Genomic DNA, 18,096 nt, shown 5'->3' with positions numbered 1-18,096 from the left:
AATCTTGGAAATCCCGACACTCTATGACAAGCCCAAAAACCTTCTCTTCTACCCATTCCATTTGGGAGTGTAAAGCAACATTATAAAGAGTTTTGCTTCAGGACAAGCAAAGATTCAAGCGTGTGGGTATTTGATGTGCACAAAATGCAACATATAAATTACATCAAATGTGGCCTAAAACTAACCCTTTTTTAGTACTAATGTTGGAAAAAGTGTGTTTTTGTCTTCCTTTTTTATTTTCAGGATTAAATGAGCTCAAATGAATAAAAGAAGCAAAAAGACAGCTAAATCTAACATAAATACAAGAAAAGGAACAAACGTGGCAATGGCATGCCCGACCCCCCCGACAACATCTTCCTAACCAAAAACAAGAGAACAGGAGGCTGAACACGCCCCATGCTCAGTGAGCACGGGGGTGTGCCCCTGTGTCTGCAGAAAAGATAAAGTTGTAGAAGCTTCTATCACCCACCACGGGGGCGTGCCCAGCGAACACGGGGCCATGGTCAACTCTAAGATTCGCAGAATCTAAGGAAATATTGGTAGTACAGATACGCTTCTGCACACGGGGTCGTGCCCAGCGGACACGGGGGCATGGTCAACTAATGCAGACAAACTGCAATTAATGAAGAAAGGGAAGGAGGATGGACACGGGGCCGTACCCAATGGACACGGGGTCGTGCTCGAGCTGCTGTTCTGGCTATAAATAGGGGTGCTTGGCTCATTTGCAAACCATCTCTTGGCACACCACCTCTCTCACACTTCACCCACACTCCACCACCACCACAACACCATCATCCATCATAGAGTGTGTGAGTAGTCTCGGGATCCAAGATTGATCGTAAGAGTTCTTGACAATTAAAGGCCATGTTTTCCTAAGTCTCTTACATCACTTGGTGAAGATAAGTGTCTAGTGTAATACTTTTTATTTTTAATATTTTCGCACTTTTTATTTGGTTATGTATTAATGACTTTAGTAACTAGTTTCTTATGTTGAAGGTGATTCTTCCTTATCATTTGTCCGTGGTGTCTTGGCATTATTTTACTGTCTATATAAAATAAAAGATTTTCACCATTCATATCTCTATGGTCTATATCGAGATATGTTGGCTACCTGGTCGGGGGTTAAGGGAATGGTTTGGTAAGAGTCTTGCCTTGTTCAGTTAATAGATCCTGCAAGGACCTGGGTCAAATTTAGTAGGACCTCCATCAATACCCACCGGTATTGGATGGCGGGGGTCCAAACTCTTTGATCCCCTCATATGTAAGCTACTATTAAAACTTTAACCCGGCTACTTAGGACTGTATCCCTGCTGACTCAGACTAATTAGCCGAGGGTAACGTCACCTTCAAAAGAGGGGCCTACCACATTATGCATTAATAACTTAATTAATTATCTTTCAATAATCCGACCCTTTAGGATTGTATCCTTGCTGACTCAAACTACTGGGTTGAGGGTAACGTCACCTTCAAAAAAGGGGTCTACTACAATAACTTTGATAATCTCTTAAAAAGTGCAAAAGTGCGGAAATAATCAAAGGTTACACTAAACACGAGTCGGATCCAAGTGATTCATCTTGTCTATCTGTTTTTTATTTTTATTTTATTTTTCAGCATTTTAGTTAGTTTTATTTTTCTAGTTTAAAAACCTTTTTCTAACTTTTGATTTGATTAGACGTTGAGGATAAACCGGTACTAAAAGCTCTTGTGTCCTTGGACGACCTCGGTATCTTACCAACACTATACTACGCTCACGATGGGTGCACTTGCCCATATGTGTGTTTAGTGTTAGTAAATATCGTGTTTTATAAATTTAAAACTTGGCTAAAAAGTGTTAAAGGGCTTAAGATATACATCAATATATATATATATATATATATATATATATATATATATCACCTAATGCACATCAAGTTTTTGGTGCCGTTGCCGGGGACACAAGGATTTTAAAAAAGTTATGAATCAACGGCCTAATCGTTTTTTCTAATTTTTCTGTTTTTTTTTTAGAATTTTTCTTAGATTTTCAGTTTTTGCAGAGCTCAGTACGGGTCGTGCCTGGTCAGACACGGGCCGTGCCCAGCATCGTTATTGGCAGTTTTTATTTTTCGAAGTTACAGAGAGTTGAGCACGAGGCCGTGTCGGTGCAACATGGGGCCGTGTCGAACTCCCCAGTAACTGGGATCCGGGAAAACAATCACTGTATCTCCGACCACGGGCCGTGTTCATCTGAACACGAGGCCGTGGTGAAGCTTCTGACCAACGTTCTTTTTTGTTTTTATTGCAGGACTTGGAACCCAGGCGCCACATCTGAACTTTCCACGTAGTGTATGAGCTCCAGTTCTAGTAGAGACATAAAAGAACCCCTAGACGAACCCGAACGCTTTCTAAGAAGAAGACTTAAAGCAAAAAACCAAGAGAAAGTTTCGGGGAACCCACTTCCAATGGCGGACCAACGTACCCTCATGGATTACCTACGACCCATAGTAGGTAATCTCGGGGCCGCTATCAATGCACCGAATGTCGAAGCCAACAACTTCGAACTTCGGCCACATTTGATACAAATGCTTCAAAACTCCGCAACCTTCCATGGGCTTGCGGACGAGGATCTCCATCTACATATTACTAATTTCTTAGAAATATGTGATACCTTTTGGATCAATGGAGCATCAAATGATGCCATCCGCCTTCGTATGTTTCCATTCTCACTAAAGGACCGAGCTAAGGCTTGGCTCAATACCCTCCCAGTTGGCTCGGTAAACACCTAGGATGAACTAGGCCAAAAGTTTCTATATAAGTATTTTCCTCCTACTAAAACGGCTAAATTAATGATTGAAATTAATACATATTCACAAGAGGATGGGGAATCCTTATATGAAACTTGGGAAAGGTTCAAGGAGCTACTAAGAAAGTGTCCTCATCACGGTCTTGCAGTATGGCAACAAGTATCCACTTTCTATAATGGGTTGTTGCCACACACAAGACAAACACTTGACTCTAGCTCCGGGGGACTTTTAGGTAATCGTCGCCCAAATGAAATATATAATCAAATTGAGGAAATTGCTCAAACCAATTTTCAGTGGCACACTCCCCGAGGAAATAAATCTATTACCCCGGGCGCCCATAAGGTTGACGAAAGCACTTCTTTACAAGCTCAAATCGAGGCCCTTTCTTCAAAAATCAAAAAGCTAGAGATGGCAAAAAACGGCCTCGGTTATGGCTTGTGAGGGGTGTGGTGGGCCACATGAAAATTGGAGTTGTATGAAAGAAGTAGATAATCAAACAGAATTGGTAAACTACATTGATAATAGACCCAGGCCGTCGGGTCCCCCAACGGGTACCTACAACCAAGGATGGCGCAACCACCCTAACCTTGGTTGGAGAGAACCCGGCAATGGTAGTAACCAACAAAATCTAAACCAACGAACAAACTTTCAGCAACCAAGAAATGAGTCTCAAAATTTCTCTCAACAACAAGGTGGACGAGAAAGGCTTGAAGATATTGTATCTCGCCTCATCTCCGACACCGAAAAGAAAAACTCGGATCGATTTCAACAATTGGAATCGAATTTTAGAAATCAGCAAGCTAGTATTCAAAACATTGAAAAGCAATTAAATAGAATAGCTCAGAATTTCTCCGAGAGACCACAAGGCGCGTTACCAAGTAATACCGAAACCAACCCAAAGGCGCAAGTACATCTCATCACATTGAGAAACTGTACCGTGGCTCCCGAGGAGGCTCCAATACCACCAACTGAAAGAAGCCAATCTAGCCAAACCACAACTCCACCCGCACCCTAACAAGAGAAGGCTTCTTCACCGATTCAAAAGCCCACTAAGACTCCTCCGATTCCAACACCCCGGTCGGTTAATTCGTCAAAAAACCGATGAGCAATTCGTAAAGTTCGAAAATTTACTAAAACAATTGCATGTTAATATTCCATTTATCAAAGTCCTAACTCAAATGCCTAAATATTCAAAATTTATGAGGGACTTCCTCATTCATAAAAGGAAAATTGAATCATTGCAATTAGTTAATTTAGGCGAAGAATGCTCCGCTCTGCTACTCAACAAACTCTCGCAAAAGAAGATTGACCCTGGAAGCTTCACAATTCCTTGTTCGATTGGGGAATCCCCCATTCGCAATGCACTAGCCGATCTCGGGGCTAGCATCAACCTCATGCCCGTATCAATGTTCAACCGACTCGGCCTAGGGAAAACAAGCCCTACAAAAATGAGCATACAACTCGCCGATAGGTCCGGTAAATATACACAAGGTGTCGCTGAAAATCTATTGGTCAAAGTCGGCGAATTTGTCTTCCCGGCGAATGTGTAATTTAAGTGTGGGGGGGGGGTGCTAAAACCTTGAATCTTGCAAGTCCTAATCACAAGCCTTACACAAAACTCTATTGGAAACGCTAATGACCCCAAATTTTTTTCAAAAAAAAAAATTCATTTTTTTACTTGTCTAGGTTTAACTTAGGAATTTCAAGTTCTAAAAAGGTTATATTTTTACAAATTTACAACCTACAGCGTCGTGATAAAAAGAACCAACATAAGAGAATTATGAAACGGCATGACAAGTTTAGTTAAAATTTGATTATATATACTTGATCACATAAAAACTCATTCCCACAAAAAAGTGAGTTTTGAGCATTTATTGAGCATGCAAATTCATATCTTTAAACTAAATGCTCATTTTTCGTTTCTTGTGTGAATAGCCGCTCGGTTCTTACGACTCTAGAACTTGCCACGACGGTACATTTCTGGTCCTTACCAACTTAAACCCGAGTAAGTAAATGATGGAGGCATTAGGACTAATCCTTTTTATTTCTACACCATTATTTTCCTTTTTTTTTACCACCTATCCAAAATCCCCCTAGTTAACCCCTTTGAGCCTAAACCTTTTCATTTATTAACCCAAAACAAACACCCTTTTACCCACCAAAACCCTTTTTCATTTTAAACCTTTTATTTTCGTAACAAAGCTCGATTTTTCTATTGACTTCCTTATATATATATATATATATATATATATATATATATATATATATATATATATGAAGCCAAAAGAAATAAACAAACAAGTTTATCAAAAAGAACTTTGTTTGAAAAAATGCTTCATCAAAATAAAAAGTTACAAAAAATAAAAAGTCTTACGAAAACCGACGCTTTTTACGCCTTTCGCCCTTTTACTAACCACTAACCCAACAACCTACCTTTAACCCAGGCCTAACCCTTCACCCAAAAGTCCTCTTGATATTTACAAAGGTATATAGTTAAAAAAAGAGGAGGATTGATTGCTTGGAAAGCTTATGGAAGGAGTAAGTTTCATGCCGTTCTCGAGTGATTCACTAAAATACATCTCCGGCCGAGTGTTGAGTAATCCCCCGTGAGGTATGTGAACTTGTATATAAATGGAATTTTAAAAAGGCATGGTATGCCCTAATAAGTAATTTATCTTATGTAATGTTTTAAATAAATCATGACGAATTGGATTATAAATAAATAAAAATAAAATTTAATAAAGAATCTTGGAAATCCCGACACTCTATGACAAGCCCAAAAAGCTTCTCTTCTACCCATTCCATTTGGGAGTGTAAAGCAACATTATAAAGAGTTTTGCTTGAGGACAAGTAAAGATTCAAGCGTGAGGGTATTTGATGTGCACAAAATGCAACATATAAATTACATCAAATGTGGCATAAAACTAACCTTTTTTTAGTACTAATGTTGGAAAAAGTGTGGTTTGTCTTCCTTTTGTATTTTCAGGATTAGATAAGCTCAAATGAACAAAAGAAGCAAAAAGACAGTTAAATCTAACATAAATACAAGAAAAGGAACAAACGTGGCATGCCCGACCCCCCGACAGCATCTTCCCAAGCAAAAACAAGAGAACAGGAGGCTGAACATGCCCCGTGCTTAGTGAGCATGGGGGCGTGCTCAAGTGTCTGCAGAAAAGACAAAGTTGTAGAAGCTTCTATCACCCACCACGGGGGCATGCCCAGCGGACACGGGGCGTGGTCAACTCTAAGATTCGCAGAATCTAAGGAAATCTTGATAGTACAGATACGCTTCTGCACACGGGGTCGTGCCCAGCGGACACGGGGGCGTGGTCAACTAATGCAGACAAACTGCAATTAATGACGAAAGAGAAGGAGGATGGACACGGGGCCGCGCCCAATGGATACGTGGTCGTGCCCGAGCTGCTGTTCAGGCTATAAATAGGGGTGCTTGGCTCATTTGCAAACCATCCCTTGGCACACCACCGCTCTCACACTTCACCCACACTCCACCACCACCACAACACCATCATCCATCATAGAGTGTGTGAGTAGTCTCGGGATCCAAGATTGATCGTAAGAGTTCTTGACAATCAAATGCCATGTTTGCCTAAGTCTCTTACATCACTTGGTGAAGACAAGTGTCTAGTGTAATACTTTTTGTTTTTAATCATTTCGCACTTTTTATTTGGTTATGTATTAATGACTTTAATAACTAGTTTCTTATGTTGAAGGTGATTCTTCCTTATCATTTGTCTGTGGTGTCTTGGCATTATTTTACTGTCTATATAAAATAAAAGATTTTCACCATTCATATCTCCACGGTCTATATGGAGATATGTTGGCTACCTGGTCGAGGGTTAAAGGAATGGTTTGGTAAGAGTCTTGCCTTGTTTAGTGTATAGATCCTGCAAGGACCTGGGTCAAATTTAGTAGGACCTCCTTCAATACCCACCGGTATTGGATGGCGGGGGTCCAAACTCTTTGATCTCCTCATATGTAAGCTACTATTAAAACTTTAACCCGGCTACTTAGGACTGTATCCCTGCTGACTCAGACTACTTTGCCGAGGGTAACGTCACCTTCAAAAGAGGGGCCTACCACATTATGCATTAATAACTTAATTAATTATCTTTCAATAATTCGATCCTTTAGGATTGTATCCTTGCTGACTCAAACTACTGGGTTGAGGGTAACGTCACCTTCAAACGAGGGGCCTACTACAATAACTAAGATAATCTCTTAAAAAGTGCAAAAGTGCGGAAATAATCAAATGTTACACTAAACACGAGTCGGATCCAAGTGATTCATCTTGCCTATCTGTATTTTATTTTTATTTTATTTTTCAGCATTTTAGTTAGTTTTATTTTTCTAGTTTAAAAACCTTTTTCTAACTTTTGATTTGATTAGACGTTGAGGATAAACCGGTACTAAAAGCTCTTGTGTCCTTGGACGACCTCGGTATCTTACCAACACTATACTACGCTCACGATGGGTGCACTTGCCCATATGTGTGTTTAGTGTTAGAAAATATCGTGTTTTATAAATTTAAAACTTGGCTAAAAAGTGTTAAAGGGCTTAAGATATACATTAATATATATATGTATATATATATATATCACACCTAACGCACATCAACCACTATAATCAACGGAACTGCTCGGGTGTTGCATGGAGCGAGCTACCTCAAAAGTTACCTGTTCCTCACCGACCCGGAGTGTGATGTTACCGTCAAAGACATCAATGATGGCCTTTGCGATACACAATAATGGTCGTCCTAGAATGATAGGAACTCTCTCATCAGCTTCCATATCAAGAATGAAAAAGTCTACGGGAAAGACGAACTTATCGACCGTAACTAAGAGATTTTCGACAATGCTATGAGGATACTTGACAGAACGATCAGCTAAGGATAGGGTCATTCGGGTAGGTGACAATTCTCCTAGGTCTAGTTTTTCATATAGCGAGTAAGGCATAAGATTGATACTAGCACCTAAATCGGCGAAGGCAAGGCGAATCGGATCAGGTCGAAACAGTGCGGGTCGAATGATGCAGGTCGAATCGATGCGGGATGGTGTTGGTCGAGATGGTAAGGGTCGACACGGTGCGGGTCGACATGGTGCGGGTCGAAACGGTACGAGTTGAGATGGTGCGGGTCGAGATGATTTAGGTCGAAACAGTTCGAGATTCCAATGAATTTACTTGAATTCCTTCTTATATAGGAAGGATTTTAAATTCCTTTAGTTAAAAGAATTTGAAGAAATTAATGCTCAATTCCAATTCCACTGTTAACTAAACGTATGAAGAATAAAATTGGGATTTCAATTCCAAACAAATTATGTGAATCAAACATATTAAGAGTTCTAATTTAGATTTCAATTCCCTTAAATTTAATTTTATTCCGGTGAACGCTAACTAATTGTTAGTGTTATGGTTTGAAGTTGTCTGAATAACCTTTAAATCGCGAGATCATTTTCGAATTAAAGTTTCAAGAAGTGAGTATGATTGGGTGTGAAAAGTTTATGTGAAAAAACTATGAAAACATTGAAAAGTTCATTTCTATATATTTTTGTATATTTATACGATTATTATTATTATCCTATATATTAAAAATCAAAATGAATGAATAGTAAAATTCATTGTTGTAAAAGTCGCTAGGCGGTCCCTAGTCGGCCGAGTTGGGAGTTGGGAGTTGGGAGTTGGGAGTAATCGGAGTATTCGGAGAGTACTCGGGGAGTACGCGGACATGGTAAAAATAAAGAATTGTTATATATTATTTATGTGTTAAAATAAGCATAATTCATGTCAACTGAGTATAATTTAAAATGAAACATGTTTAAAGTTCAAATATTCTGAATACAAGTCCGACTAGTCTGAGTACAAGGCCGAGTAGTCCGAGTACAAGGCCGAGTAGGCCGATTTTGACCGATTAAAAGTCAACAAACCACGTTGACCGCCTAGACCGACTAAGCCGCTACATCCGACTATGTCCGACTAGGCGCCGACTAGGCACCGAGTACTCCCGAGTAATCCCGAGGCCGACTAATTGAGACCGCCTAGGAGGAAGTCGCCTCGGAGGGGGTCCGAGGACCGAGTACTCGCCGAGTACTCGGCCGAGTAATCCGACTTTTACAACACTGGTAAAATTATTAAGTGATAAGCAAATGGTACCGGGTACCGGTATCGGTATCAAATTTATCAAATTATGTGTATTTTCGGTACCGGTTCGGTACCGGTATTCACCGGTTTTTACCCTCAAATATTGGTGTCATACCAGTACCGACCAGTACCGAACCGTACCATACCAGGTATATTCGGTACCTGTACCCACTTTTGGGGATTTTCGTAACAGAATTTTAGGTACCGGTTGGTACCGAGCTCATCAAATCCTGTAGCAATGTAGCAATGCAAGTAATTGCACCGTTTAGATTACTTTTCAGACACAAAGTAAGTAAACTGTATTTAGTTTGAATGAGGTTTTATATACACAACAACTTATTTTGCTTTCTTTTTTGTCTTTTTCTGTAATGAATGAATTGTAGCATTTAAAATTTACTTGGATATTTAGATTATTGATGAGCAAATCGTATCAAATCCTGTAATCAAACCGGTATCGTATCGGTGCCAAATTTACTATACCAAATCATTTTCCGTACCAATTTGGTACCCACCTTTTGGCGTTTTCAGAATCGTTACTTTCGGTTCGACACCGGTCTAGCACCATACCTGTATTTATTGATTTTACCTTCAAATACCATACCGTATTGTATCGAGTAATTTCGGTGCCGGTACCTAATTTCAAGATTATCCGGATCGGTACTTTCGGTGTCGTTACCGGTACCGAGCTCATCCATATTTTAACGTGTTAGCACCGTAACAACTGAACTAAAAACAAACGAATTTCCAACGTTTAAGACGTGTGGGTCCTATTATTATATATTAGGTTATTTAAAATCGTTTTTTTTAGGACGGATTGACTATCCTTACCACGTCATTTATATTTATGTTTTGATATTCGGTATTTGTTTGCTGTTACTGACATGCGTTTTGCAGTCATTGGGTCCCCGCCGCAACGCGCGGGCGGAAAATCATCTAGTTATATATTAATAAAGGAAATGAAATGAATAGTGATTTTAATATTATAATAATATATAGTTTTTTAATACTTTTATTATTACTATATTATAATAATAGTTATTTTCTTTACTTTTTAACTTTAATCTTTTTTTCCATATCAGGGGTTGGGATAAACTTGGTGTCAACCGGTATTGAACCAGTATTGGTATTGAAAATACCGGGACGGTCCTGTTCGCTATCACTACATGAAGGTAAAATTCGGCACTAATACAGAAAACGTCAAAAGTTGGTGCCGAATTGATATTGGAAATCTTTTGGTTCGAGAAATTCAGTGCTGCTACCTGGTACTATTTGGTCATCCCTGATCACGGTTACTGTACGAACAACGGTATCGTACAACTTTTTTTTTTTTTTGTTGATTTTCTTCAACTTTTAATTTTTTCTTTTTTAGTTTCAGGGGCAGGGATGAGCTCGGTGCCAACCGATACAGAATCGGTACTGATACCGAAAATACCGGTTACAGTACTGGTATATGAAGGTAAAAAACGGTAGTGAACCCAGGAATGCCAAAAGTCGGTACCGAATCGGTACTTAAGATCTTTCGGTTCGGCAAATTTGATACCGGTACCAAGAACAATTTGCTTATCTCTGACCACGGGTTTCATACGAACAACATCGTTACCATACTACCATACAACTTTTTGGTTGATTTTCTTTCGGTTATCTTTTAGTGTTTTTTTCTACATTTTTTTTTTATTCTTGTCAGCAGTTCCGTTCGCAACATGCTCGTATACAAAACACAGACTAAATAACAAAATAAATTCGTCGCAACGCGACGAACTATTTTAAACCTAGTTACTCTAACATGTCGTTTGATTTTTGCTTTTATACATATACCGACACAAATTTTTCCAAACAAAATTTAATAAAATAAAAAATTAGGGTATGCAAGTGACCGTTACTAGATCCGGCCCATCGTCCCACCTCATGTAAACAATCGAACCGGCTCTTTTACGTTGACTAAAATCAACAATTCGTGAGTCATGACGAACCACGTTGTTGACCTCCTCCAATTTTTAATTAATATTATTGTTACCATACACCATTCAGTCAACATACACGCATTGCAGTTTCCAGCTAATGGATGTATTTATTAGGGTTAATGTCAATTTCGTAAATATCGGAAAAACCAAGTGCTTTTTGTCAACTCAACTACCATAAATAATGCCACCGTTCTCCCAAACCTACATATCCATATCTTACACTTGCTAAAAAAATACAAATGGAACTCAAAGCCTTACCAAAACCCCTCAAGTTCATTCTTTTTGTGTCTCGAGTTCTTCTAAAGCTTCATAAAAATCAAAAAAAAGCTCTCAGAAGAACCCTAAGCAACACTCATGGCTCTAGTTTCAAATCACAAACCCTAATTTCAGAGGTTGATCATACTAATCTTTCACAAAAGACGTTAATCTTCGATGTCGAAGAGACCCTTTTGAGATCATCATCTGTGTTTCCATACTTCATGTTGGTTGCATTTGAAGCTGGAAGTTTGATTCGGGCCTTTATGCTTTTCGCTCTATACCCGCTTCTTTTCTTAGTTGATGACGAGTTATCGATCAAGATTATGGTAATGGTTTCCTTTTTTGGCACCAAGAAAGATGGGTTTCGTGTTGGAAGTTCGGTTTTGCCCAAGTTCTTCTTGGAAGATGTTGGTGTGGAGGGTTTCGATGTGTTGAGAAGAGGAAAAAAGACGGTTGGTGTAAGCAAGTTGCCACAAATCATGGTTGAGTGTTTCTTAAAAGATTATTTGGAGATTGATTATGTTTTCGGAAGGGAGCTAAAGGTTCATGGTGACTACTTTGTTGGTCTCATGAATGACAACAAGAACATCATCGAGCATCGTATAAACGAAATGCTAGAAGAAGATGATCAAGCGATTTACTTCTCAAACAAGTTCGCTAAGCACGATTGGATCTCATGTAGTAAGGTATATACTTAACATCTATATATATGCAATATGCAAGTGAAAATAACAAGGTATTTTTTTCACTACTAAAAAACTAACCACATACCACTAAAGTTTGCGACCAAAAAACGGTCACAAAAATCCAGTCGCAAATTGTAAAATTTGGTTGCATAATGATCCCCAGTCGCAAAGCGGTCGTGAAATAGTATCACCCACGGATGATTTCCCATCACCGTATTTTTAGTCACATATATCCAATTTTCTAGTGGTCTGACATGCACATAATTGGAAGCTTATTTATTTGTTCATGTTTTTACAGGAGGTTTATGTGGTTAGAAATGGAGAAAAGAAGGCATGGCAAATCCTTCCAAAAGAAAGATATCCAAAAGACCTAATCTTCCATGATGGAAGACTAGCCTTCAGACCCGAACCGCTAAGAATGTTGGTCATGTTCATGTGGTTTCCATTCGCCATACTTTTGTCCATTTTCCGAACAATTATCGCACTCACCATGCCATATGGTGCATTGATCCCTATCTTAGCTTTCACCGGTTTGCAACTCAAGCTCACAAACAATAACTCAAATCTAGACGTGACATCTGATGATCATAAACAACATAAAGGTCGTTTATATGTATGTAACCATCGAACTTTACTTGATCCATTATACCTCTCATTTGGTCTCAAGAGACCATTCGCAGCAGTCACATACAGTCTTAGTAGAATGTCCGAGATCTTATCACCAATCAAAACTGTACGATTAACAAGAGATCGGGATCAAGATGCAAAAACAATGGACAAGATGTTAAGGCTAGGGGACCTTGTGGTTTGCCCGGAAGGGACAACTTGTAGGGAACCATATTTGTTGCGGTTTAGCCCATTGTTTGCAGAACTTAGTGATCATATAGTCCCGGTTGCACTGGATAGTTATGTTACCATGTTTTACGGGACAACAGCCGGCGGGTTAAAATGCTTGGACCCATTTTTGTTTATGATGAACCCAAACCCGGTTTACAGGGTTCAGTTCCTGGACCAGATTCATGGGGTGTCGTCACAGGCTAGTGAAACAAAGTCTACAAGGTTCGATATTGCAAATTATGTGCAAAGTGAGATCGGGAAGACACTGGATTTTGAATGCACGAGCCTTACGAGGAAAGACAAGTATCTCGTATTAGCCGGTAACGAAGGGTTCGTTAATTCCACCAGTAACAAACGATGATGACCGCTGAGTTAAAATCCTATTGATCTTGAGCGTGTTTCATGGATTATAATTGAGACACAAGTCAATTATTTGGATTGAAGTTTTGATTCTTATACTGTAAACTATAAATTTCTATTTATATTCTTTTATGTATGTTGTATATATATTCATTAGCATATTAAAAATTATTATTTGGGTGCTTAATATATAGTGAAGTAATAATATAAATTTCTAACACGTTAATTTTGTTATATCATGTAGTGTGAAAACTGTAACCAATATAGAAGTGTTAAACTAAAGTCGTATTAGAATATGTCACATTCGTTTGTGGACATCACAATTATTAATAAAAAGTTTAGGGGCTTTCTTAATAAGGATCTTAATGGTTCAGAACTCTTACTGGTTCAGCACTTAATGGTTCAGACTGTTTGTTTCACGAGCAGATGTCTGAATGGTTCAGACATTTGCCTCTGAATGGTTAAGATTTATAACAAGTCTGAATGGTTAAGACCTCTAATCTGGATTGGTCAAACATTTGCCTTTACGCGGTTAAGCATTATACAGGCTCTTAATGGTTTAGACCTCTTACTAGTTCAGTACTTAATGGTTCAGACCTCTTACTGGTTCAGCACTTAACCATTCAGATGTTGCCACACAGCCCCTTATTCTCCATTGAATCTCCTATAACTCAGCAAATTTGGCAAACTATTGATATGTGACATTGTTACATATTTACAATTACTACAATTTAATTATCTGAATCAATGATTGTTATAAAAGTGAAATATTTAAAGGATTTCCATGCACAATCAATGTTTTCATTTATTTGATTGTTTCCATAGGAAAAATACATTTTAAACGTTTTTTTTAACGGCAAATTTGAATCACTGGCGGACCACTGGAGTATCATTGTGCCACCAACAGAATCACCCGATCATATCCATCTCCACTAGGCAATGCCTATACACCAATTCAGGAGGAAACCCAATAAATATGGGAAAAACCCCTTTGTAAGAATCAAACCCAGGACCTATTGGTTCTAAAGCTTTATCCCACCCCAAAAATACCACTAGGTATAAAGCCATGTACAATACATTTTGAACGTTAATTGTCAAATCCACCAGTCAAGCAATAAAGAAGATTGGTCCACCCACGTAAATGTTAATTACTATATGTATCACATATGAAAACTATCTATTATATCAGGTTTAGGAATATTCGAATTATCTAGAAACAAATATCCTAAAGGTTTAAGGGCACTGGGGTGGTGGGTTTTTATAACGCGTGATGGAAGTTCAACGCGAGGTTGTTTGCATTTTTCCACCGCCACCATATTGTTCATTACGTAATCATATGGTTTCCGTGAAGTTTTTCACGCGTGACAAAGGTTTGAGTGATGTAACATGTGAGGGGGTGTAGGGTTTATTGTTGGGTGTTGTGAGTGATAGAAAAATGGTTGATGACTTGGCAGAACTTGATTGGGTGTTGCGAGTGATGAGTGAGTGATGAGTGATCACCACCCCCACCCCCTAAGAGAAAGGAACGGAGAAGGTTCCTGGTGAGGGAATGGGAGACGATGAACAGAAAAAATAGGTCGTACAACAGGGAGGACTATTGTAGTAACGCTCTATGTGTCAAACATTCATTCACATCTATCAGATAACAGGTTGTGGACTGAATGCATGAATTATGGACACCTGGTTGACACGTATATCGCTAGGAAAAGGGATGCAAAAGGAAACAGATCTGGGTTCGTCAAATTTATAAGGGTGAAAGATGCAATCAAGATTGTGAGAGCCCTAAATTAGTTAAGCTTTTACGGGTGGAAGATCAGAGCGCACGTAGCAAAATATGATAAAGGATTGAAGAAAATGGGAGGAGTAATAGGCAGGTTGTGGGTGAGAAAGGGGGTAGCAGAGGAACCAATTGGAGGTTAAGACAGGCAGTCGAGAGTGAATAATCAAAGGTCCTTCAAAGATGCCCAGTTGAGAGGGAGAACACAAGGCGATGAAAAGAAAGTGATGGCCTTTTCTCGTGAAGCTTAGACATTCAAGTTGTGGAAAGGAAAGAACTTGGTGATGGTAGCAAAGAACCTAAAGTGCCCAGGTAAGCAAATGTAGTAAAGCGGGGTACCTCAGTGGCATAATATTACTAATTCACTTTCAAAGACGTTGAAGAGTTACATAAATTTAGGAGTGAAAAGAGCTAGAAAGAGTGGTTGAAACGATTGAGCTATGGGATGGTCAGTATATTCCATTCCAGATGATCGCATGGCTAATAATAAAGAGAGTTCTGGTCCAACTATGGGAGGCGGAAGTTTTCAATTGTATCGCTCAAAAGTTTGTACATTTAGTACAAGCATCAAAAGCGGATACATTAGACCTAAATCTTTACTACAACAGCATTGGTGTAGCAACTAACCATGGTGATAGTATTAAAGAAAAGATAACCGTTAAATGGAAGGAGAAAAGTTTCGATGTGTAGATTACGGAGACATGTGAGTCGTGATTCTGGTTAATAGGAGAATGCGAGACGACACGAGATGCAAAGGTTGTGGTAGAGGACCAAACAATGGCATATTAAGAGCAAAATCATAGTGATGAACGAAGAAGGTGACAAATTTGTGAGACCAAGAATCAAATCGGCTGGAACAAGCTCACCGGTGATTATGGTTGAAGACCAACAATCTACAAGAAACCAAAAGTCAAGGGTTGTTTGAAAATCCAGGTCTCAAGAATTGGTTACAACATGTTGAGAATAGTAAAGGTTGGAATGTTTTTTAAAAGACGGTTAGCGCATCCAACAAAGTGAGAACAACATAGGATGGATCACAAATGCAGCTGTCATAGTGAGTGGGGGGCAAAGAGGGTTTCAATTATGGGGACCAGAATGGTAATAAAGTTCGACTGGATGAATATGGAGAGTGTGGGCTTTCAGAAGAGGCCCTTAGAAAAAGGAAAAGATTAACATTGGCAATGGCTAAAGCTAATAACCTCAAACCCAGTTTAGTAATCAAGAAGAATAAAGTATCTAAATCTTAAAGTCGAATTATCAGATGAATCTAGGTTCAACCCTAGAAAGAAATCGATGAAGAGAAAATTAAAATTGAAAAAAGGAAGGAATAACATCAAAGGTATTCTGATTGTGAATGATGATCAAGCATTGGGAGGGCCATTAGTGGAAGAAGATTATCACTCAAATAGGATGAAGAGTTGCAATGTGAGGTGTCAATGATACCGGGATCAAAATTAGATATGGTTGAGGACAATGAAGACTCAGGTTCTAAGGAAGAGGTAAACTAAGAGGATCTGGAAACATGTAAGTTAGGACCGAAGGTGGGGTTAATTTGGTAGATAAAGAGGAGCAAGTAAAAGGTGCCATAGCATAGGAACATTAGGTTGTAATCGCCTAATGAATTTTTAAACATTGTACATGAAATGGGCAAGGGGTTGGGAAGGTAACGACAATACTAGCACTGATTAAAAGTTACAATCTAACTTTCATAACTATCCAGGAAACACAACTTCAGGATATGTCGGATAGATTATTGATGAGATTTTGGGATGGGTCAGCAGTTGAATATTCTAAAGAGGATGTGGATGGAAGATCGAGAGGGTTTCTAGCACTATAGAACCCATGTATTTTTAAGAAAAATATAGAGTGAAAGAACCAAAATTTTATTTTGGTGAATTGGAGTGCACAGTTCCCAAGGAGCAATTCTGATGTGTACAAAATGCAACATATAAATTACATCAATAGATGCATAAAACCAACCATTTTAGTACTAATGTTGGAAAAAGCGTGTTTCTTTCTTCCTTTTGAATTTACAGGACCAAATGAGCTTAAAAGCACAAAAGGAACAAATAAGCAGCCAAAATCAAACATAAATACAAGAAGAAGGAATAACGTGACTGTCACACCCCTAATTTCCACGTGTCACCGGTGGGCCCGGTGGGGGTTTCCGTGACGTAGTTGATATCGTCATAGTTAAACATACAATATATAAATGCACAGCGGAAGCAAAAGAATGATTTATTTCAACTTAATAATATTGTAATATCCAAGTATCACAAAATAGTCGAAATAGATCCACAGGCGGATCAAAACAAAGAGGAAACTTTATTTCAACAGACTTCATGCATCTTAAGCTTGCGAGACTTCTATGGATGCTAAGGAGTGACTAGCCTATTACGCGTAGTGCCTGCACTTTAACTTTTTTGGAAAATACGTTAGTTTACACTGGTAAATACAATTTAACTGACTCATTTTGAAAAAAATGTTTAAAATTGATTTGAATGCCCACGGCACAAAACTTTTTATAACTTGGGATAATTATTTGCTTATAATCTTGTAAAAGAATTACATGTCTGTTATGCGTTCAGTTGCCCGGGTCGTACCGGGTTAAAGATTAATAGACACACCACTTAATATAATTCCGTCGCGAGACTTCTCTCGACCGACGATTATACTTTATTGATTTGCACACACAACGGGTGTACGCCTACACCCGTGTGCTAAGGTCGTGGCCATTCTTTGAATGATACCAAGGATATCCGGGACATGGTCATTAAACCCCCAAAGGCGTTAAACAAACAAAACAGCATTTTTAAATGGGTTCTTTTGACAACACTTAACCACCGACCGGTTAAGGTCAATTACCCGACCAAGCGGTATTTTATATACCGTACCCCAAGCCCGTATAAGGGAAAATAAGTTAAACGTATTTACCTGAGCAAAGTATAAATCAAATACAGCAAGTGCACGTAGCTTTTACTGGGCTCCCAGATCTGGAATTAAGGTTTTAATGACCTATTAGAATCCTAACGGGTCTTAAGCTTAGACCGGTTAGTTTAAAATGAAGACTACGGTTTTAAACGGACGATAAGGCGAAGACCGTTTTAGAATGTGGTTTTGTCCCAACAAGCTTGCATACTTGTTTAATATGGGTAACTTAATCACATTCTGGATTTTGGGACCGAAATGATATGGTTTGACCCGTTTCGGCTAAAATGGGCAAACTAGTCACATAAGCCGATCCGAACACGTATAGTGCGTAACGAGTAACCATAAGAGTC

The 18,096-nt window shown here is 38.8% G+C and overlaps 1 protein-coding gene and 1 non-coding gene across 2 annotated transcripts; one reads left to right on the top strand and one right to left on the bottom strand.

Moving 5' to 3' along the window:
- Positions 1 to 2,816: 2,816 nt before the first annotated feature.
- On the bottom strand, positions 2,817 to 2,923 carry LOC118483385. Its single transcript, XR_004870673.1, has one exon. It is a non-coding gene; the product is annotated as a small nucleolar RNA R71 (small nucleolar RNA).
- An 8,195-nt stretch (positions 2,924 to 11,118) lies between these two features.
- On the top strand, positions 11,119 to 13,269 carry LOC110884266 (probable glycerol-3-phosphate acyltransferase 3). The gene is made up of 2 exons (XM_022131959.2): positions 11,119 to 11,841; positions 12,140 to 13,269. The coding sequence occupies exons 1-2, from the start codon at positions 11,137 to 11,139 to the stop codon at positions 13,037 to 13,039; spliced, it is 1,605 nt and encodes a 534-aa protein (XP_021987651.1). The 5' UTR covers positions 11,119 to 11,136; the 3' UTR covers positions 13,040 to 13,269.
- Positions 13,270 to 18,096: the final 4,827 nt, after the last annotated feature.

Source organism: Helianthus annuus, chromosome 10 (genome assembly GCF_002127325.2).
Source record: "Helianthus annuus cultivar XRQ/B chromosome 10, HanXRQr2.0-SUNRISE, whole genome shotgun sequence".
In the NCBI taxonomy this organism is placed as follows: Eukaryota; Viridiplantae; Streptophyta; class Magnoliopsida; order Asterales; family Asteraceae; genus Helianthus; species Helianthus annuus.
Note: the sequence above shows the minus strand (reverse complement) of the source record. Positions and strands in the feature narration are given on the sequence as shown.